The 23164-nt window shown below is 40.3% G+C and overlaps 1 protein-coding gene across 9 annotated transcripts in view; it reads right to left on the reverse strand.

Moving 5' to 3' along the window:
* skap2 (src kinase associated phosphoprotein 2) overlaps positions 1-23164 on the reverse strand; it is a 47370-nt gene that overhangs the window by 7772 nt on the left and 16434 nt on the right. For 5 of the 9 annotated variants that reach the window (XM_061915835.1, XM_061915834.1, XM_061915832.1 and 2 more), the window contains one exon: positions 12706-22286. In XM_061915835.1, the coding sequence (XP_061771819.1) occupies positions 22053-22286 (234 nt within the window). In that variant the 3' untranslated portion in view covers positions 12706-22052. Of the gene's footprint in view, positions 1-11400; positions 11647-12705; positions 22287-23164 lie in introns of those variants that run through there. The other 4 variants (XR_009808822.1, XM_061915836.1, XM_061915838.1 and 1 more) reach the window with 2 other exon arrangements.

Raw genomic sequence — 23164 nt, forward strand, 5'->3', positions numbered from 1 at the left:
ATCTATCTATCTGAAATAGGATTAGCCACATTGCCATAAATGGAAATTAAATAATATAAAAGAACCCAGAGATGTAGGGCTTTATTTTTTGTTTTACTTTTGTAGATGTTAAATTTGCAGATGATTACTGCAATATATATTTCAAAATGAATCATTGCTCTTCCTTTTTGCTTTGCTTTAGGTCAAATGCATTAGCTAATTTCAGGTGGTTAATCAAAGATCCATACAACATAATCTGATATGATTTCATAGTTTAAAGCACTACTTATGGGCGGCATAGCTCGGTTGGTAGAGTGGCCGTGTCAGCAACTTGAGGGTTGCAGGTTCGATTCCCGCTTGTGCCATCCTAGTTACTGCCGTTGTGTCTTTGGGCAAGACACTTTACCCACCTGCTCCCAGTGCCACCCTCACTGGTTTAAATGTAACTTAGATATTGGGTGTCACTATGTAAAGCGCTTTGAGTCACTTGAGAAAAGCGCTATATAAATATAATTCACTTCACTTATGTATTATATATGATAAATAAGTGCTAAAAATGTTTTTGCTTGCGCGCTTTGCACGCTCACATGAATTATTTGTGCCCCAGTTGTGCCCCAGTACAGTATTAGGTCTAGTGACGCCCCTGGCGGGGTACACCCTGGATAAGTCGCCACCTCATCACAGGGCCAACACAATTAGACAGACAACTTTCACACTCACATTCACACACTCGGGCCATTGCATTTAAAAAAAATCAATTGGCTGTCATGTCTTTCATAAAGATTGTAAATGCTTGGAAAAAATCCAAATAAGGGGAACTGCGCTATCTTTCGAATTTTGGTAATCATTCTTTATGTAAGACAATAGTACATGTTTTTCTTTTTTTATGCATTCTAAATAGTAAAACAATGCGATCAAAAGTCTGCTTACAATGTAGCCTAGGAGTCGCTCTATTCTGCATAAAAAACACTCAAAAAAAAATCAAAACACCTCCATCCATTTATATACACGCTGTAAACATATGTAATGTAGTAACAGGCACATTTATAATAACATGTGATATTTACATATTTCTATAAAATGCATGCATGTATGCATTGTTGTCTATCTGTGTTGGCCCTGTGATGAGGTGGCGACTTGTCCAGGGTGTACCCCGCCTTCCGCCGGAATGCAGCTGAGATAGGCTCCAGCACCCCCCGCAACCCCAAAAGGGACAAGCGGTAGAAAATGGATGGATGGATGATTTTTAACATTTGGCTGTGTGTTAAATTTCATAAACGCATCTTGACTTTTGCTTCTTATTTATTAACAACATCACTGATCACTGCTCATTGCAAACTTCATGAGAGCCAACAAACATGATAAAACCCCCCTTATTGTAGAATGTCTGCTGTCATTTGGTTGTCGGCTGATAGAATGTTCATATATTCCCTTTTAGACTTCATAATCTACAAACCCCGTTTCCATATGAGTTGGGAAATTGTGTTAGATGTAAATACAAACGGAATACAATGATTTGCAAATCATTTTCAACCCATATTCAGTTTAATATGCTACAAAGACAACATATTTGATGTTAAAACTGATAAAGATTTTTTTTTTGCAAATAATTATTAACTTTAGAATTTGATGCCAGCAACACGTGACAAAGAAGTTGGGAAAGGTGGCAATAAATACTGATTGAGTTGAGGAATGCTCATCAAACACTTATTTGGAACATCCCACAGGTGTGCAGGCTAATTGGGAATAGGTGGGTGCCATGATTGGGTATGAAATGCTAAATAATTCACAAACAAGGACGGGGCGAGGGTCATCAATTTGTAAGCAAATTGTCAGTTTTAGAACAACATTTCTCAACGAGCTATTGCAAGGAATTTAGGGATTTTATCATCTACGGTCCGTAAAATCATCAAAAGGTTCAGAGAATCTGGAGAAATCATTGCACGTAAGCGATGATATTACGGACCTTTGATCCCTCAGGCGGTACTGCATCAAAAACCGACATCAGTGTGTAAATTATATCACTACATGGGTTCAGGAACACTTCATAAAACCACTGTCAGTAACTACAGTTGGTCGCTACATTTGTAAGTGCAAGTTAAAACTCTACTATGCAAAGCCAAAGCCATTTATCAAAAACACCCAGGAACGCTGCCGGCTTCTCTGGGCCCAAGTTCATCTAAGATGGACTGATGCAAAGTGGGAAAGTGTTCTGTGGTCTGACGAGTCCACATTTAAAATTATGTTTGGAAACTGTGGACGTGGTGTCCTCCGAAACAAAGAGGAAAATCACAATACGGTCTGACGAGTCCACATTTAAAATTATATTTGGGAACTGTGGACGTGGTGTCCTCCGGAACAAAGAGGAAAATCACCATCCGGAATGTATCAGTGCCCAAGGCATGGATAACTTACACATCTGTGAAGGCACCATTAATGCTGAATGGTCCATACAGGTTTTGGAGCAACATATGTTGTCATCCAAACATCGTTATCATGGATGCCCCTGCTTATTTCAGCAAGACAATGCAAAGCCACGTGTTAGAACAGCGTGGCTTCGTAGTAAAAGAGTGCGGGAACCTTCTTGGCCCGCCTGCAGTCGAGACATGTCTCCCATCAAAAATGTGTGGCGCATTATGAAGCGTAAAATACGACAACATGACCACGGACTGTTGAACAACTTCAGCTGTACATCAAGCAAGAATGGGAAAGAATTCCACTTTCAAAGCTTCAACAATTAGTTTCCTCAGATCCCAAACGTTTATTGAGTGTTGCTAAAAGAAAATGTGATGTAACACAGTGGTGAACATGCCCTTTCCAGACTACTTTGGCACGTGTTGCAGCCATGAAATTCTAAGTTAATTATTATTTGCAAAAAATAAAAATAAAGTTTATGAGTTTGAACATCAAATATCTTGTCTTTGTAGTGCATTCAATTGAATATGGGTTGAAAAGGATTTGCAAATCATTGTATTCCGTTTATATTTACATGTAACACAATTTCCCAACTCATATGGAAACGGAGTTTGTACACAAAGGAAAAAAGGGGGGCGACCAAGCGTTTTTTCATCTGTTTCTCGCCACTACAGGTTCTAAATTGGTTGCAAAAGTTGACCAACTCGTCAAAAAATTTGTCGTCAACCTTCTACTATCCAGGTGAAAGGCATTATTTATGATGTCAAATAAACTTTTGAGCTCCGAGGTGTGAGAGCAGTTCACCGCTGCCCCTGATGTCAATACAGTACCACAAGCGGTTTTAATTCAAGTACCCCCTAATCAGAGCAAAGCATTTTTGGTTGAAAAAAAGAGATAAATAAGTAAAATACAGCACTATGTCATCAGTTTCTGATTTATTAAATTGTATAACAGTGCAAAATATTGCTCATTTGTAGTAGTCTTTCTTGAACTATTTGGAAAAAAAGATATAAAAATAACTAAAAACTTGTTGAAAAATATACAAGTGATTCAATTATAAATAAAGATTTCTACACATAGAAGTAATCATTAACTTAGAGTGCCCTCTTTGGGGATTATAATAGAGATCCATCTGGATTCATGAACTTAATTCTAAACATTTCTTCACAAAAAAATAAATCTTTAACATAAATATTTATGGAACATTTCTACAAAAAAATCTAGCTGTCAACACTGAATATTGCATTTATTTTCACAGTTTATGAATTTACATTCATATTTTGTTGAAGTATTATTCAATAAATATATTTTAAAAGGATTTTTGAATTGTTGCTATTTTTAGAATATTTTTTTAAAATCTCACGTACCCCTTGGCATTCCTTCAAGTACCCCCGGGGGTAAGCGTACCCCCATTTGAGAACCACTGCTTTAAGTTATACACTTCGCTCTCTTAAGTTTTACCATTAATAATAACAATGAGTTAACTTAATTTGACGCCTTTATATGCGATTATGTGTGTTTGAAAGGAAAATGCTACACCATTTCTTTGGCTTTTTTTTTATTTATTGTGACAATTAGGAGGAGTTATGTAAGTGAACAAACTATAAGTAGTAAGAATCAATATCATCATAAGGTAGTGTTTGATTTAGTTTTGGTATTAACATTGGTTTACGTCCTTTTACACTTCCATTTAAGAAAAAGGTACAAAAAGCGAGAGTGGTGAAAAACAACATAAGAGGTTTCCTGGTTGGTAGAGTATATTATATTGAAGATCACTACAGTATGCACCATCATAATGATTTGGACCCTGCGACTCATTACATTTTGTAGCTTCAATTTTAAAATTATTGTCAACGGCCTCCACACACTGTGTCATCAGCCACATGAGTACCCAAAAACCTCTATTTGTCAGTTGCTGTGAGTAACGGTAAAAGAAAGTGACCTCAATTAAGATGGACTTGCTTTTGAAAATTGCCTACATGGACATTTAAGGATGTGGAGCAGCAAGAAATGTTTTAATGGAACACTGACTAAAGGCCAGTTGGAGAGCCAATACATTTGCCGTAAAAAACCCAGGCGATGGCACATAAATAAGGTTGCGCTATTCCTGACAGAAACTATCCACGACACTGCGTGCTGATCTATGTCACAACGACCTGGTGAAAGTGCAGCATGAACAGCTGACAGCTTGATCAAGATGAAGTCTCCATAGTGGTGTACATCAAGACTTTAGCCTTAAGCACAAGACTCTGGGGTTATAATAGGACATGAGGATGCATGCAGGACATTCTGAGACTAAAGTATATGACCTATTTTACGGTAACATGACCGACCAGCATGCAAACCCCTGCAGTGCCATTTTGTACAAACATGGCCGCTGTATACCTGTATGCTGCATTCGACAATCTCCCAAAAAATTGTAATACATTAACATTAGTATGTTAGCTTTAACGTATTTAAATGTGTTTCATATTTAAGTCATATATTACAGTATTATGCTAGTTGAAGGAATACATTATAAAAGATATACAAGATTAATAAGCTTAACTGTTTAAAGATTTTTTTCAAATTCCAGCCACATGTGATTTTCAAAGCTAAATACTTTTTAAACGTCTCCAAAAGGGGGACGGCGTGGCGGTGCGCAACCCGAGGGTCCCTGGTTCAATCCCCATCTAGTACCAACCTCGTCACGTCCGTTGTGTCCTGAGCAAGACACTTCACCCTTGCTCCTGATGGGTGCTGGTTAGCGCCTTGCATGGCAGCTCCCTCCATCAGTGTGTGAATGTGTGTGTGAATGGGTAAATGTGGAAGTAGTGTCAAAGCGCTTTAAGTACCTTGAAGGTAGAAAAGTGCTATACAAGTACAACCCATTTATCATTTAGTAGCATGTTAGCATAAATTTATAGTAATTGTTTTTTTTTTTTAAATACACTAACATTAGCGTGTTAGCTTTAACTTGGTAAAATGTGACCCATTTATAATCATATATTATTTGATAGCCAAAGATATACAGTATATTATAAAATACATTTTTCTACATGTCAGCCAGTTATGATTTTCATACCATAAGACCAAGTCTGCTCATTCCTGCATTCGATCTCTTAACATTAAATGGTCTGGAACACCACTTGAGAACTGTACCAACCCTGTCTACCTTGGTGTAACCCTAAACTGCACCCTCTCCTTCAAGGAACACATCAAAAACACCAAACTGAAAGTCAGCTCCTGAAACAACATTTTACGGAAACTGACAACTTCCAAATGGGGAGCCACAGCACACATTAAGATGTACATCCTTTGGCCCTATGCTATTCCACGGTGGGATATGCATGTCCTGTCTGGGAGCGATCACCCCATGCCAAGAAATTAGACCCAGCGTTGCACAACACCTGCCGCTTGATCACTGGTTGCTTGAAGCCGACCAACTTATATCTCCTCGCTGGCATTGCCCCTGCAGACGTGAGACGGGAAGTTTACAGCCAAGTAGAGTTCACAAAAGCTACCAGTGATTAAATAATGCCACCTCCTCCATGGACGTGAACCCTCAGTCTGAAGTCAAGGAGAAGCTTCCTCAGCAATTACTAGCCCCTGACAACATCTCGGGAAGAAACCAGGTTCCAGCTATAGACACAAAGACTGGCGAAAGACCTAGCTCCTATTGACATGGGAATCCCCCCTCTGAAGACCTTCCCCCCAAGTCGGAAACACCATGGGTCCAGTGGAAGACACTAAACCGCCTGAGAACAGGAACGTGGCCATCAAAAGCGGCTATGGCCAAATGGGGCTACAAAACCAGCCCAACCACCTGCGAATGCGGTGAAGAGGACCATACGATGCAGCACTGCCTTGTCTGTCCTCTGCTACCCATCCAATGCAGCTTAAAAGATCTCGCAGTCTTCAACGACAATGCAAAAGACTGTGTAAAGAAATGGGAAACTGTCATATAACCACATTCTTCAAAAGACATGAAAAGAAGAACCATAAGTATTTTTAATAAACGTCTAGCATTACCATGTTAGTTTATATTTTTATTAGGTTTTTTTAAATACACTTCCATTAGCATGTCAGCTTAAAGTTAGTTATATGTGTAACACTTAAGCAATGTTATGGTTGATAGTAACAGAAACTTTGCTAAAGAAAATGCTACACTAGCATTAGCTTTTAAAATAAGTAGTTCATAACTCAACAATCTTTTTCTTGTACTTTATTTTTTATCTAGTACTTTAGATATACTCTCTTTTGATATCATATATTTTTTCTTAAGTACAAACCCCGTTTCCATTTGAGTTGGGAAATTGTGTTAGATGTAAATATAAACAGAATACAATGATTTGCAAATCATTTTCAACCCATATTCAGCTGAATATGCTACAAAGACAACATATTTGATGTTCAAAATGATAAACATTTTTTTTTTGCAAATAATCATTAACTTTAGAATTTGATGCCAGCAACAAGTGACAAAGAAGTTGGGAAAGGTGCCAATAAATACTGATAAAGTTGAGGAATGCTCATCAAACACATATATGGAACATCCCACAGGTGTGCAGGCTAAGTGGGAACAGGTGGGTGCCATGATTGGGTATAAAAGTAGTTTCCATGAAATAAGTAATTCAAAAACAAGGATGGGACAAGGGTCACCAATTTGTAAGCAAATTGTTGAACAGTTTTAGAAAAACATTTCTCAACAAGCTATTGAAAGGAATTTAGGAATTTTACCATTTACGGTCCGTAAAATCATCAAAAGGTTCAGAGAATCTGGAGAAATCATTGCACGTAAGCTATGATATTACTGACTGTTGATCCCTCAGGCGGTACTGCATCAAAAACAGACATCAGTGTGTGAAGGATATCACCACATGGGCTCAGGAACACTTCATAAAACCACTGTCAGTAACTATAGCTGGTCGCTACATCTGTTAGTGCAAGTTAAAACTCTACTATGCAAAGCGAAAGCCATTTATCAACAACACCAAGGAACGCCGCCGGCTTCGCTGGGCCTGAGCTCATCTGAGATGGACTGATGCAAAGTGGAAAAATGTTCTGTAGTCTGACGAGTCCACATTTCAAATTTCATTTGGAAACAGAAGACGTGGTGTCCTCCAGAACAAAGAGGATAATTACCATTCGGATACGCGCAAAGTTGAAAAGCAAGCATCTGTGATGGTATGAGGGTGTACTAGTGCCCAAGGCATGGGTAACTTACACATCTGTGAAGGCACCGTTAATGCTGAAAGGTCCATGCAAATTTTGGAGCAACATATGTTATCATGGACGCCCCTGCTTATTTCAGCAAGACAATGGCAAGCCACGTGTTACAACAGCGTGGCTTCGTAGTAAAAGAGTGGGGGTACATCCTTGGCCCACCTGCAGTCCAGACCTGTCTCCCATCGAAAATGTGTGGCGCATTATGAAGCGTAAAATACGACAGTGGACTTTTGAACAACTGAAGCTCTACATAAAACAAGAATGGGAAAGAATTCCACTTTCAATGCTTCAACAATTAGTTTCCTCAGTTCCCAATCATTTATTGAGTGTTGCTAAAAGAAAAGGTGATGTAACAGTGGTGAACATGCCCTTCCCTAACTACTTTGGCACGTGTTGCAGCCATGAAATTCTAAGTTAATTATTATTTGCAACAATAAAAAAAGTTAATGAGTTTGAACATCAAATATCTTGTCTTTGTAGTGCATTCAATTGAATATGGGTTGAAAAGGACTTGCAAATCATTGTATTCCGTTTATATTTACATCTAACGCAATTTCCCAACTCATATGGAAACGGGGTTTGTATGTTAGAGGCGCAACTTTATGATTCAGAGTATTAATTGGCAATATTGTGGTACCATTAGTGTAATTTAGTGGTCTGTAGCTAAAAGGTGGGCTGGTATTTATCTGGAAAACATTTATCTTGATGTTAAATTGCAATAAAATGACCTGTATGTTCCCAGAACATGGAAGTCTACAGCTAACCGGGGAATGGGGTGTACAGTTGACATCCATCAAGGTAATCCATTATCCTCACATAAAATTGAAAGGAAATATTTAACCTATACTTCCCTTTGGCAACCTACCCGTACAGTAAAAAGACTCTGAGGGTAACGAACAAGACATGGACATCGGTATAAACATGCTCTTGTTGAAATGATCATTTTAGTATCAAAATATAAAATGAAAAATGAATTAATGACTGTTTTCACACATATGTCACAGCATGATCTGCGACAAATCAATTTTTTCCACTGCGGCCATTTTCTGCCCTAAAACAAAGCATTTATTCTCTACATACGACGTGCATCCAACATAGCATATTCAATAACTAATTATGGTAATTCATTCGATCTCCAATTAGAAGAGAAGGTTTACAGCCAAGTGTCATACTGTAAAGAGCAGGATTTATGCGGGCATTGAATGTCACCCAGAGGACACGAGACTCGCTCATAACTCAGGAGGAACAAATCTCAATCGTTGGTGCAAAAAAAACAAAATAAGTAAATTTTCCTTCGCAACCTTGAGAACACCTTGAGCGGGCTTCTTTGCCTCCCAAAACAACTGTGGTATAACTTTGGTATTTGAGCTAGGAAGGCTGTAAAATGATATGTACAGTGTGTGTGTAACCTCGGCAGAATGCACCAAGCAAACGCTGCCTCGCCTGCTGTCAAACGGCCCCTCGGAGGGCGATAAGGATCCGTGCTATCAGAGTGGCTGTCTGCCTTATTAGTGCACCTCAGGCACAGAGCCCAGCCAACCATCTGGCACACCGCGATCTTCTGCCCGGCAAAATCTCTCAGGTGCCATAAAACGCACCCAGACCCCTTTGAAAGTGCTGACCACATGAATACACTTTTTTTTTTTTTACCAATAATACATTTGACTGTAAACCAACTGAAACCATCTGATATTGACAGTCGTGCTATTGTGTCCTACTGGTGGACTGCTGTGTTAGAAGATCTATTACAATGGTCCTCCAAATATGTCCTCAATTGACCCGCCAAACATCTCCCAAATAATTTAATCAGTTTTAAAGAAAACTGCTCATTAATTGAGTAGATACCCTGTAGGTAGCTGGAACGCTCAAAGAGTAATGATACTTACTTGCACGGGGACAAGGATTCAAATCCCAGTCAGGGAGATGTTAAAATGTACCATTAATCATCCATTCATCCATCCATTTTCTACCGCTTGTCCCTTTTGGGGTAACTGGGGGTCGCTGGAACCTATCTCAGCTGGACAAGTCGCCACCTCATCACAGGGCCAACACAGATAAACAGACAACATTCACACTCACATTCACACACTAGGGCCAATTTAGTGTTGCCAATCAACCTATCCCCAGGTGATTGTCTTTGGAGGTGGGAGGAAGCCGGAGTACCCGGAGGGAACCCACGCAGTCACGAGGAGAACATGCAAACTCCACAAAGAAAGATGCAGAGCCTGGGATTGAACCCAGGACTGCTCAGGACCTTCGTATTGTGAGGCAGATGCACTAATCCCTCTTCAACCATGCTGCCCATGTAACATTATTATGGACACATACAAATATTAATAAAAAACATAATAATGGTACATTATTGTTGTTTTCCATTCATACATCCATTTTCTATACCGCTTGTCCCTCTCAGTGTTGCGGGGGATGGGGGACTGGAGCCTGTTCCAGCTGCATTTGTGCAGGTACAGCCTGAACAAGTCCCCACCTCATCTCAGGGCCAACACGGACAGACAGACAAATATTCACATTTACATTCACACACTAGGCCAATTTAGTGTTGCCAATCAGCCTATCCCTCGGTGCAGGTCTTTGAGGTGAGAGGAAGCGGAGTACCAGGAGTGAACCCACACAGTCAAGAGGAGAGCATTATTATAATTATATGTTGTTTATACATGTTTCTTATTTTACACTTTTTTAAAGAAATAACTTGGCCCTGTAATTTAGAACCCCTGATTTAGTAAATATATGGGGTATTTTAATACTACTACTGCTAATAATAATAGATTACATTTTTGTCACATAAATTAGCATAGCTCGTCCCTAACAGGTGCAACAAATCTGAAACCAATGCAATCACTACAAAAAAGCTTTGAAAATTTTGGTCAAAATATTTTTTCTCACAAGGGATGCCTGTTGTGGAACAGTCTACCTAGCGCAGTAAGTGAATCCTCCAGCTTTGCTACATTCAAAAGTAAACAGATTGGTGATCACACTAATAAAAGGTAATCTAATCAGTCATAATTTGAGCACCTAAACATCATTTACCCATCTGTAATTTTACATTTGACATTTTACTTGAGCTGTGTGTTATGGCACTATCTCACTTTTTTCGGGCTGCGTGCAATATATGATGTACTTTATGCAATACAGTATAACACTTTATTCTGACTATGTACAATGCAATACATTGGAATTCCTCCTTATTTTATTTTGTATTTAATTGTTTTATTTCTAATTAATTACCTGTTTTTTGTTTGTTTTAACTCTATCCTTTAAATCACCTGAATGTTACTGAGTCAGTGGTGGAAATCCTCGCTTTTCTCTGTTTTGTGTGAATGTTATTGTTGTTTGTATGTATACACCAACCTGACTGAGGATAACAGGCGGAAAGTAACCCTTGGTTAAAACCTGACATATTTACAAATTGCTTATATGTTCATTGATATGTGTTGTCCATATTTTAATATAAGAATTTCATTTAATATAGCGCTTTTCTACACGCGCAAAGCGCTGCACAAAGAAGTGAGAACCAATCATTCATTCACTCCGCATTCACACCTTAAAGGTGGCAAGCTACATTTGTAGCCACACCTGCCCTGGGATAGACTGACTGAAGCATGGATGCCAATATGTGCCTATGGCCCCTCTGATCGCCACTTTCATACACCAGTGTGAGCAGCTCTTGGCTTTGCTTTTTTTTTTGCTGTCATATCGAACAATTTCCCTCGTGGATCAATTAAGTTTGTCTAAGTCTAAGGTTGAGTTGAACTAAGAAAAATTGCTCATGCTAACAACACATTTCTGTACTTTTCTTTATCAGGGTTATTTTTTTAACAAAATACTTTTTAGTGGAAAACACATGTGAAAAAGAAGCTAATTTTGGTGCAACAACGTTGGCTCAAAGTGGACTTTATGTTGATAAGCATGTTTTTAAACTGAAGAAACTTGCATTTATAAAGCGTAGAGCTCCAGCAGGTAGTCTTTAGGCACAATTCCAATATTTCCATTCTTCTCTCCAACCCACCAACCGTAGTTCTGGTATTCCTGGAGAAAGACAGACGCATAAATCATTGAGGATGTTGCATAATGGAAGAAGCCCAAAAAAATGAACTTGTTTTCCTTACTGAAGATCACAATCAGCTGCAAAACAGCTTCAAATTTCAGGCAAAATTTGTTAAACATGGTTTTTACAGGTACCAGAAATTCTAATTTAATGCTTTTTAATGCCACTTAAAAAATGTAATGCCATGTTCGACCCCTATATGGTTTTTATGTATAGTCCAAAGCTTCTGTATCCAGACAAAACTGTAAGCATTTGACAATAATAATATTGACTAGTTAAAAAGTAACATTAACTGTTACTATTTAGTATTGGCTAGTAAGTACGTTTCAGCTCAGAATGTATTTATAGTTGTGTTTTTGCAGTAGCAGCAGCTGACATTTATGAAGGCGACAGCAGCAGTTGCTTTGATGGTCATGCCAAAAGAAATCTGATGCCTGCCTTTAATAGCCAAATTGTGATTAGTTAATAGAATGTGTAATTTCACTGCGTTGATGCCCTTTGAGCAAAGTTTAAACATGCTCCAGAACACCTATCTGGGAATACAATTGACAGGCTTTCACCAAGTTTTGAAAAGTTAGCCTCCAGCCATTTTAGCTGAAATGTTTTCGTTTTCCTATTCTTGCGACAAGTTTTTTTTCTCGCTTTCGCCACATCTTGAGAACATTTACAAGATGTAGCAATCCAAGCATTCGGTGATCTTACTTCGTCCACCGGCCTAGACAATAGCCAATTCAAAGGTTCGCATGTCAATCATCACACTGTACATTCAATCAAAGTTAATAAAGGGGAACTGCACTTAAGCCCTCTACATAAACATCCAATTCTGAATTAGTTAAGCAATGTAATATGCCCAAAAGTCATTTTTAAATGTTATCTTTTTAAAACATGCTGTGAAAATGCATATCCTCTGAAAATATGCCTTATAATAGCCACATACTGGAGGCTTCATTTTTTTAATCAGGACACCATTTAAAAATGTGTTAAAAGGCTTAATTGAATAATAAATAAACATCATACTAGGAATGCAAATGATGCATGTGTTTGGAAATAAATGACTGATTTAATCATTTTAGAAAAAGACACACAATAGACTGATATTTGCATCCTTTCGATGCAATAGAAATAGGTTGAGTTAATTTAACGTATTAAAAATATTGTATTTTACAGCCTCTCAGTTGTTTAAAATTGGTACAGTAGATAGTAAGCTATGTATCAAGTGTCAGGCAGCTAAATGAACTCAAATTAATTTACAGTGGGAAAGTCAGTGAATAAAAAGTTGTGGTCTGTTGTGATCTTTGTCCCAGCTGTCCATCCCATAGGCCAGTGGTTCTCAACCTATTTTCAGTGATGTACCCCCTGTGAACATTGTTTTAATTCAAATACCCCCTAATCAGAGCAAAGCATTTTTGGTTGAAAAAAAGAGATCCATCCATCATCTTCCGCTTATCCGAGGTCGGGTCGCGGGGGCAGCAGCCTAAGCAGGGAAGCCCAGACTTCCCTATCTCCAGCCACTTCGTCTAGCTCTTCCCGGGGGATCCCGAGGCGTTCCCAGGCCAGCCGAGAGACATAGTCTTCCCAACGTGTCCTGGGTCTTCCCCGTGGCCTCCTACCAGCTGGACGTGCCCTAAACACATCCCTAGGGAGGCGTTCGGGTGGCATCCTGACCAGATGCCCGAACCACCTCATCTGGCTCCTCTCGATGTGGAGGAGCAGCGGCTTTACGTTGAGCTCCTCCCGGATGGCAGAGCTTCTCACCCTATCTCTAAGGGAGAGCCCCGCCACACGGCGGAGGAAACTCATTTTGGCCGCTTGTACCCGTGATCTTATCCTTTCGGTCATGACCCAAAGCTCATGACCATAGGTGAGGATGGGAACGTAGATCGACCGGTAAATTGAGAGCTTTGCCTTCCGGCTCAGCTCCTTCTTCACCACAACGGATCGATACAACGTCCGCATTACTGAAGACGCCGCACCGATCCGCCTGTCGATCTCACGATCCACTCTTCCCCCACTCGTGAACAAGACTCCTAGAAAAAAAGAGATAAAGAAGTAAAATACAGCACTAGGTCATCAGTTTGTGATTTATTAAGTTGTATAACAGTGCAAAAATATTGCTCATTTGTAGTGGTCTTTCTTGAACTATTTGGAAAAAAATATATTAAAAAAACTAAAAACTTGTTGAAAAATAAACAAGTGATTCAATTATAAATAAAGATTTGTACACATAAAAGTAATCATCAACTTAAAGTGCCTTCTTTGGGGATTGTAATAGAGATCCATCTGGATTCATGAACTTAATTCTAAACATTTGTTCACAAAAAAAAATCTTTAACATCAATATTTATGGAACATGTACACAAAAAATCTAGCTGTCAACACTGAATATTGCATTGTTGCATTTTTTTTCACAGTTTATGAACTTACATTCACATTTATAAAAGATTTTTTAATTGTTGCTATTTTTAGACTATTTAAAAAAAAATCTCACGTACCCCTTGGCATACCTACAAGTACCCCCAGGGGTACGCGTAGCCCCATTTGAGAACCACTGCCACAGGCCACCCTAGGTCAAGTGAGGTGCGTCACGAGAGTTGCTAATGTTAGCCAAGTTAGCTCATGTGTGTTGAGCTGGAATAAAGGAGTTGTGTATGAAAGAAGTTCAGCTTCCTCATTAACATGACATGGTGTCACAGTTAAGGACTACACGCCTACATTGATAAAAGAATGGAAAATTTTGGGCCCCCAGAGCAGTTTCGTTTTGTCATATTGAGGCAGCGATTTTCACGCTTTCGGCTCTAACAACACCTCTTGTATCCAGTTTGAAAGTCGCAGCTGAAAAAAAAAAACAGACAGACTGTAACGGTAACGACAAATTTATTAAGTTAATTTACCGTTCAATTGACTGACTTACTACTATCGGCACAGTCCTAGAATTTTATAACATTTAATGCCTCTGGACATCAAACGTAATGTTTTTTAATGCTTAAAGCCTTAATTTTCACAAAATCCATATAATAACATTTAATGCTTTTTAAAGCCCCGCGGAAACCCTATTAAATGATTTCACACACAAAACATTATACGGTACACCGAAAGAAGTGGGAAGTAACACACTACTTTTACTCAGATACAGTTGTGATCAAAATTATTTAACCCCTACACAATTTTGGTGTTTTAGCAAGTTGGACATTTATTCCGTATTTTGTTTATAGTCATATCAAATAAAGATGTGTCAAATAGACAAATGCAACTTAAATTGTAACACTGTATTTTACAAAATACCAAAAAAGGACATTTTTCTTAATATATCATTGACAAAATTATTCAACCCCCTAGTTACATGCATCTTTAGTACTTAGTAGAACACCCTTTGGCAGTAATTACATCCTTCAAACATGATACATAACCGGACACAAGCTTCTTGCAACGATCCACAGGTATTTTAGCCCATTCCTCTTAGGCAAAGGCCTCCAGTTCATTCATATTCTTGGGCTTGTGTGCTGCAACTGCCTTCTTCAAGTCCCACCACAGGTTTTCTATAGGATTTAGGTCTGGCGACTTTGAAGGTCACTCCAGAGTCTTCCAGCCCTTCTTCTGCAACCACTCTGATGTTGATTTGGAGGTATGCTTGGGATCGTTGTCCTGTTGGAAGGTCCAACGTCTCCCAAGCCTCAGCTTCGTCACTGACTTCATGACATTTGCAGCTAATATATCCTGGTAGGAAATATAATTCATAATGTCTTGAACACGCTGGAGATTCCCGGTACCTGAGGCAGAGAAACAGCCCCAGAGCATGATTGACCCCCCACCATGCTTAACAGTAGGAAAGGTGTTCTTCTCTTTATAAGCTTCATTTTTTCTCCTCCAGACATAACGTTGATTCATAGGCCCAAAGAGTTCAGTTTTGTCTCATCACTCCGTAGAACAGTTTCCCAAAACCTTTGGGGTCTGTTCAGATGATTTTTGGCATACTGTAGTCTATTTTTCTTGTGCCTGGTAGTCAGAAGTGGGATGCGCCTGGGAGTTCTTGCATGGAGGCCTTCATCTTGTAGTGCGCGCCTTATTGTCTGGGACGAAACCTGCGTTCCCCCCTCTGCAATGTCCTGTTGTAGTTCCTCAGCTGTTACCCGGGGGTTTTTCACCACTGTGCGCTTCAAATACCGGACAGCAGTTGCACACAGCATCCTCTTTCTACCACCAACAGGTAGTGTTTCCACTGTGCCTTTAGCTTTAAACTTGCGAATTATGCTCCCAACTGTGTCTCTTGGAATGTGTAATGTCTTCGCTATTTTCTTATATCCATAGAGAGAGAAATTACCTCCTCTCTTGACTTCTTTGACCACTCCCTGGACTTCACCATGTTGCAAATACACCATTGACCATCTACAAGAAGCTGAGCGTCACAGTCTTTTTCAATCAGTTTAATTGTTGCTCGTTATGGTTTTAATCACATCTACAGGTGTTTTCAACACCTGTTTGAAAAGACCTTATTCAAATTCTGTTCTTAAGAGTTATGATCTTCAAGGGGTTGAATAATTTTGTCAATTAGATATTAAGATAAATGACACTGTTTGGTATGTTACAAAATATAATGTTGTAATTCAAGTTGCATTTGTCTAATTAATGCATTTTTATTTGATATGACTAAACAAAATACGGAATAAATGTCCAACTTGCTAAAACACCACAATTGTGTGGGGGTTGAATCATTTTGCTCACAACTGTACATTTGCTTAAGTAACTTTCCTGAGGAATTGTACTTGTTAGAGTAGGTTTTGTTGTGTTTTGTTATTTCCCTGTCTTCTCTTTGTTGCCTTTTGTGTCAGTTTCTCATCCATCCATTAGTACCAGCGAGGCACACCTGCTACTAATCGCCACCCGGCAGTATATAAGTTCATCACAGCCAGCTGCTCCTTTTTTATCACTATACCTTACCTCATGTTTTTGCTCCATAGTTCCTCCGTAGTAGAGAAAAGTTTTTTCGTTGGAACCTTTTGCCGACCACCGACGGTCTTCCTTCTGTTTGTCCTCCCATGGTGTGCATGTCTGCCCCATCGCCTTTAGTTAATCCCTTTTTGGACTCGTTAAAAGGTAACTATTTTGTGATTCAACCTTGCCTCCCGTCTCGCATCCTGGGGTCAAATCCTTGCTCAAACCACAAAATAATAACCGGCCAGATTATGGATCTCATGGAGACTGACCCGATAAAAAAGTGCACTACTACAGCAAGCTAAGAGACTCGGACAACAAGAGGAGCACTTCAGCGCGCTCGGCGCATGTTTCAACTCCATGTCGGAACACCAAGACGCTCGCCAATCAAGATCGGGAAGCTGCCATCCGCTGTGAGTGCCATCAGCAGCCTGCCTTCTGGGCGCTTGGACTACCTTGGATTGGATATGCCCACAATACTCTCGTAAACTCTGCTACAGGCATGTCTCCTTTTCACTCCGCCTACGGATACCAACCCCCCCGCCTTCCCCTCCCTGGAATAAGAAGTTGCTGTCCCATCTGTGGATGCTCACCTGCACCGTGTACGACAAGCCTGGCAGAATACCGGGTCTGCCCTATCACGCACCTCTGAGTGCAACCAGCGTCTCGCTAACCGCCATAGCAGCACAGCACCAGATTACAAGCCCGGACAGAAAGTTTGGTTGTCGTCTAGCGATCTACACCTCCAAGTGGTATCCAAGAAACTTCAACCACGATTTATTGGACCTCACACCATCAAACGAGTCATCAACCCCTCGGTGGTTCGACTACACTTTCCGGACTCCCTCAAAATCCATCCATCTTTCCACGTCTCCCTAATCCCTAATTTTTTTTTTAATTATCTGTTTTTCTCCCATCGCCCCCTCGTTTACCTGTATCTCATCTTTTTTGTAAGGGGCGCTGGAAGCCGGCAGACCAGTCAGCGATCCTGTTCTGTCTCCCTGTAATGTTTGTCTGATCTTGAATGAGATTGTGCTGAAAATTTTAATTTTCCTGAAGGAACTCTCCAGAAGGGAATAAAAGTACTATCTAATCTAATCATGCCTATGTCCTCCAGTCCCTTGAGTCCTCCTGAAGTGCCTCCTCCCCATCCCAGACTCATCAATGGACACCAGGCATTTACCGTCAAGGCTATTCTAGACGTGAGGAGAAGGGGCAGGGGTCTCCAGTATCTGGTCGACTGGGAGGGTTACAGCCCCAAGGACCGATCCTGGATACCGCGATCCCTTATTTTAGACCCCTCACTTTTAACCGCCTTTTATGACCCTTTTCCGGAGAAGCCAGGTAAGCCGCCAGGTGGCGTCCATTAAGGGGGGGTACTAGTGTGTTTTGTTATTTCCCTGTCTTCTCTTTGTTGCCTTTTGTGTCAGTTTCTCATCTATCCATTAGTCCCAGCGAGGCACACCTGCTACTAATCACTACCCGGCAGTATATAAGTTCATCACAGCCAGCTGCTCTTTGCCGGTTATTGACATCTGTACATTCCTTGTGCTCATGCCTGACTCGCATCCTCCAAACTTGGTACGTTGTCTCTCTTTTTTTATCATTATACCTTACCTCATGTTTTTACACCATAGTTCCTCCGTAGTAGAGAGAAGTTTTTTCGTTGGAACCTTTTGCCAACCACCGAGGGTCCTCCTTCTGTTTGTCCTCCCATGGTGTGCATGTCTGCCCCATCGCCTTTAGTTAATCCCTTTTTGGACTCATTAAAGATAGCTTTATTTTGTGATTCAACCTTGCCTCCCGTCTCTGCATCCTGGGGTCAAATCCTTGCTCGAACCGCAACAGTTGTAATGCAACATATTTTTTTACTTTAATTATTTTTGTAAAGAAGAAAATACTCTTCCCCCATTACATGTTTTCTACATTTAAAACACTTCCTTGTGGTCTACATCAGTGGTCCCCAACCACCAGGCCGCGGCCCAGGATTGGTAAGGGGCCGCAGAGTTTTTTATAAAAATGTTTTAATTTTTTAATTAAAAAAAAAAAAAAAAATTTTTTTTTTTAAATTTTTATTAAAACATAAAAAAACGCAAGATGCACTTACAATTAGTGCACCAACCCAAAAAACCTCCCTTTTTCGTGACAAAAACCTCCCTTTTTCATGACAAAGGCAGATAAAAAAATACATTAAAAAATTCCCCCCCTGCCGGGCCGCGGGACAGGTTATCAAGCATTGACCGGTCCGCAGCTACAAAAAGGTTGGGGACCACTGGTCTACATAATATGTAATGATGGTTCTTTAGTCAAAACGTTTTATAGATTATGTTTTACAGACCAGGGCTTCACGGTGGAAGAGGGGTTAGTGCGTCTGCCTCACAATACGAAGGTCCTGCAGTCCTGGGTTCAAATCCAGGCTCGGGATCTTTCTGTGTTGAGTTTGCATGTTCTCCCCGTGAATGCGTGGGTTCCCTCCGGGTACTCCGGCTTCCTCCCACTTCCAAAGACATGCACCTGGGGATAGGTTGATTGGCAATACTAAATTGGCCCTAGTGTGTGAATGTGAGTGTGAATGTTGTCTGTCTATCTGTGTTGGCCCTGCGATGAGGTGGCGACTTGTCCAGGGTGTAACCCGCCTTCCACCCGATTGTAGCTGAGATAGGTGCCAGCGCCCCCCGCGACCCCAAAAAAAGTGAATAAGCGGTAGAAAATGGATGGATGGATGTTTTACAGACCATCTTCAAGCCGCTTTTTGACTGTCTCTTCAGGATGCACAGTTATGTGAGCGATCTTATTCGCGTGCCTTCACTTCGACTGGGTTTTCTCCCCCATCATCCATGTTGTAGTTTTTTTTAGCGCTTACATATTGGGTCTACTGACAAGTATAGGTTGGAACTATATACTAGTTTGTACGAAAAAATGGTAATAGCGGAGGATGCATGTGCGTGTACGAGCCAGTCTGCCTCACAGCAAGAGGATAGAGAAAAATGTTAAACTTATAGATTACAGCGTCGGACTACAATAGCGGACTCGAGAGTAAGACATTACCATATAGGGACGGCGTGGCGCAGTGGGAGAGTAGCCGTGCGCAACCAGAGGGTCCCTGGTTCAATCCCCACCTAATACCAACCTCGTCACGTCCGTTGTGTCCTGAGCAAAACACTTCACCCTTGCTCCTGATGGGTGCTGGTTAGCGCCTTGCATGGCAGCTCCTTCCATCAGTGTGTGAATGTGTGTGTGAATGGGTAAATGTGGAAGTAGTGTTAAAGCGCTTTCAGTACCTTGAAGGTAGAAAAGCGCTATACAAGTACAACCCATTTATCATTTATATGGCGAGATATCCCCCGACATCACCAAAGGGAAAAAAGACAAATTAGACAAATTCCAAACGCCTCATTTGGTCGAAGTATGAAGGAAGGAAGATTGTTTTAAAAATATCTCTGCTTTACTTCCATGGTATCACAAACACATAACAGGTACCAATAGGTAAGAAACGTTGGTTTTGTATAATAGTGCCCCTCTAAAAGGGGAACTGCACTTTTCTTAATACTGCCTATCGTTCACAATTATGAGAGACGCAAAGACAAAATGTTTTTTTTTTGTTTTATAGCGTGTAAAAATTGGCCTGTTCTAGGAGGCTAGCAATGCAACTAACATGAACAATCAATTCTACCTCTAAATCCCTTTAAAGATGTATTCAAAAACCGTCAATACTTCATTTACGTTCCGTAACCTGAATTATAACCAAAATGTAGAAACATTGTTATTACAAAAGCGAACATGGAGGAACTCTTTTTCTAGCGTAGTAACACATCGCCATGCGACGGTAGCAACCGTAAAGCTAACTACGGCAAGAGATAAGATAGCTTCTATGTCAACACGAAATGCGTTTGAGTTTGTAATGCACAAGAAAGTGATAGGACACCAATTTGTACTGACTGAAAAACATGAACAATCATATTACAGTATCGGTAAAGTATTAGACCACATTTTATGTTTTGTTTGTACATTTAGCCAGACAGCGTATGCACTGTAGGTCTGGCGTGTTGCATGTATCATGATCGATATTAAAGTGACTCACTCGATGGGTAGTTGTTCGTCTTGTCCAGCTGGTCCAGTTTCTATTGTATTTGATCATATTTCAATAGTACATTGCAGTTATTTTTGCGCCATAATTTATCAACTTCACATTATGTCTTCACTGTATGCACACATTCCTTTAGTGCATACAAAAACGTGTGGGGAAAAAAAATATCAGGTGTAAATCTGGGCAGGGAAAAAGTAAAAGCTTCTCTCCAAGTGGCTGCTAGCTTAGCAAAATGCTAGGACACAGAGGAGGGATGCGAGACTCGCTTTAACCAAGAGCATGACCGGACATCAAAGCCTTCACAGGACATGAATCATCAGTGAGGGCCCTGCAAAAGGCTGGAGGAGTAGGAACCTGCATGGTGTTTAAAAGCCAAAGCTGACATCTGCGTCCACTTAGACTGTCAATGCTTAGGATTAGGCCGCCCAAGAAACAAATCATTTTATTATTATTATTTTGCTGTGCTATCATGCTTGCGGTGCGATATAAGAACATGAAATGAGTGTCATGCATTTGCCAGAAACAATGCCGTCTCACACCCAATATGAGCTGTATTAAAATGGTATCCAGGGTTAGCTCTAAAGCATTAAGAAGCATTGCAGACGTCAACTAAAGCCATTTTGCATTTGATTCAATGACAACATCCAGTCCCACTTTTTGAAGAAAAATATTTGTACTATCCACCCATTTTCTATACAAACTAGTGCAAACTAAAGACTGCTCAATGCTTAGTAAGCATGTCACATAATAAAAGTGACATTCAATCACAAAAGCCTCTTGTAATAATATACCAGAATGACCTGCAATTGCAAGTGTGTGTGTGCGTGTGTATACACGTCACAACTTCCTGCCTACATACTTTGAAAGAGGCAACACCTCATTGTGCAGTTCCGGCTGACAAATAAGTTAATCTAGAGTGGGTGCGAGACACACAACACAAGGAGCACAAACACACAGCTGCAGACAACTAATGGCACCTTTTACTGAATATACACACACTTAACCACACAAGAGCATTGGTCAGCAAGTAACTCTGCCCTGTCGGTTTAATACCTGGAGCAAGGAGAAACAAAGTGTTTACAAGCACAGCTATTGTGCAACATGTGTTAAGAGAGGAGATTAATATAAGTCATTGACACCCGCAGTAGGAGCAATATGTTGGGACAGTGTTTACATTTTATCAACTATTCCAGCCACTTAAAGAAAGTGAGACGTTACTTTTCTCCATTAGTTTTATGTGCTGTGACTTGAACCAGGGAGGACAGAGGAGGGGGGTTTGGGGGGTCAGTTGGTGCAGCAAATCTGGACAAAGCACCCCCACCTCTTCGAGCCCTATAATCAACACTTGGGGCCGACTGGGGGGTCCCGCAGCTATAACACTACAGCTATTTCTGAGCTGTGTAATGGGGGAGGGATGGAAAAGAGGAATTGGGTGGAGAAGGAAGGAGGGGTTAGTGGAGCAAGAAGGCGGCTGTCCCTCCCGCTGCAGCCCAGACAGGTTTTATGGTCATTGCCCTCGCAGCGGGCCACAACCCCCAACACCAAGGTTCCAGCTAATGGCGCTCGCAGTCCGAGTGAAAGGGCAACTTGATTCTTGGCCCTTTTCTACACACAAAGAGAGAAGTCATAAACAAGCATTTGGCCATTGAGCACTGGGATGTCAGTCTGCTTTGTCTCGTTTTCTGCTTCACACAACTCACTTTAGACATGAGAGCTACAAAAGTAATATTTATATGTAGATTTCATCTTAACAAAATGTTAAGATTTGATGTGCTTCTTTATGATGTAAACACACCACAAAAAATACTAAAAAGGAATATTTGTATTATCAATTTTATATATATATATAAAATTGTAGGGGTTGGGGTTTGCATAGACTCCCCATTTACTAGCTATAGCTACATAGGAGCTCAATATGAAGCAGTGCACCTGTACACCACTGCAAACCACAAAAACAAATAAACCTACTGTGACATTCATACCTCTCAAGTGTCATCAAAACTGAGAATTACTATCTCTGTTAAGGCAGAATTTATGGTACTAGTATGCCATTCAATTAGATCAACTTGGTGTATTAAAGTTTTTAGTTAAAGATAGGTATTTAATCATAAAAAAACAAAAAACAGCCCTTATCCGCTTTAGTAATCATTGCGTGATAGCGCCACTAGATGGCGGACTAGACTATGAAAAGGACTGCGTTTTGTCAGCAACTGTGGTTGACAAGATGTCTTAAAGAGCCTTGGAGTCTCAATGGTACGCATTTCACACTTTGGACTCAAACCACAATCATATCCCTGACTTTCCCTATTGGTCCTGCAATGTGCAATTTTGAGATTTTTGAATGTAGCATGACAAAGTCCAGTTCTTTTCATATGGACTGGTTATACAAAACACTCCTATTTGGTTGTATATTTAAAGCCATGAAGGCCCTCTCAGTCCTCCACAGCTCACACCCTTGCCTAGCTGACAAATTTCGGAAATTG

Source organism: Nerophis ophidion, linkage group LG11 (genome assembly GCF_033978795.1).
Source record: "Nerophis ophidion isolate RoL-2023_Sa linkage group LG11, RoL_Noph_v1.0, whole genome shotgun sequence".
NCBI classification, from domain to species: domain Eukaryota; kingdom Metazoa; phylum Chordata; class Actinopteri; order Syngnathiformes; family Syngnathidae; genus Nerophis; species Nerophis ophidion.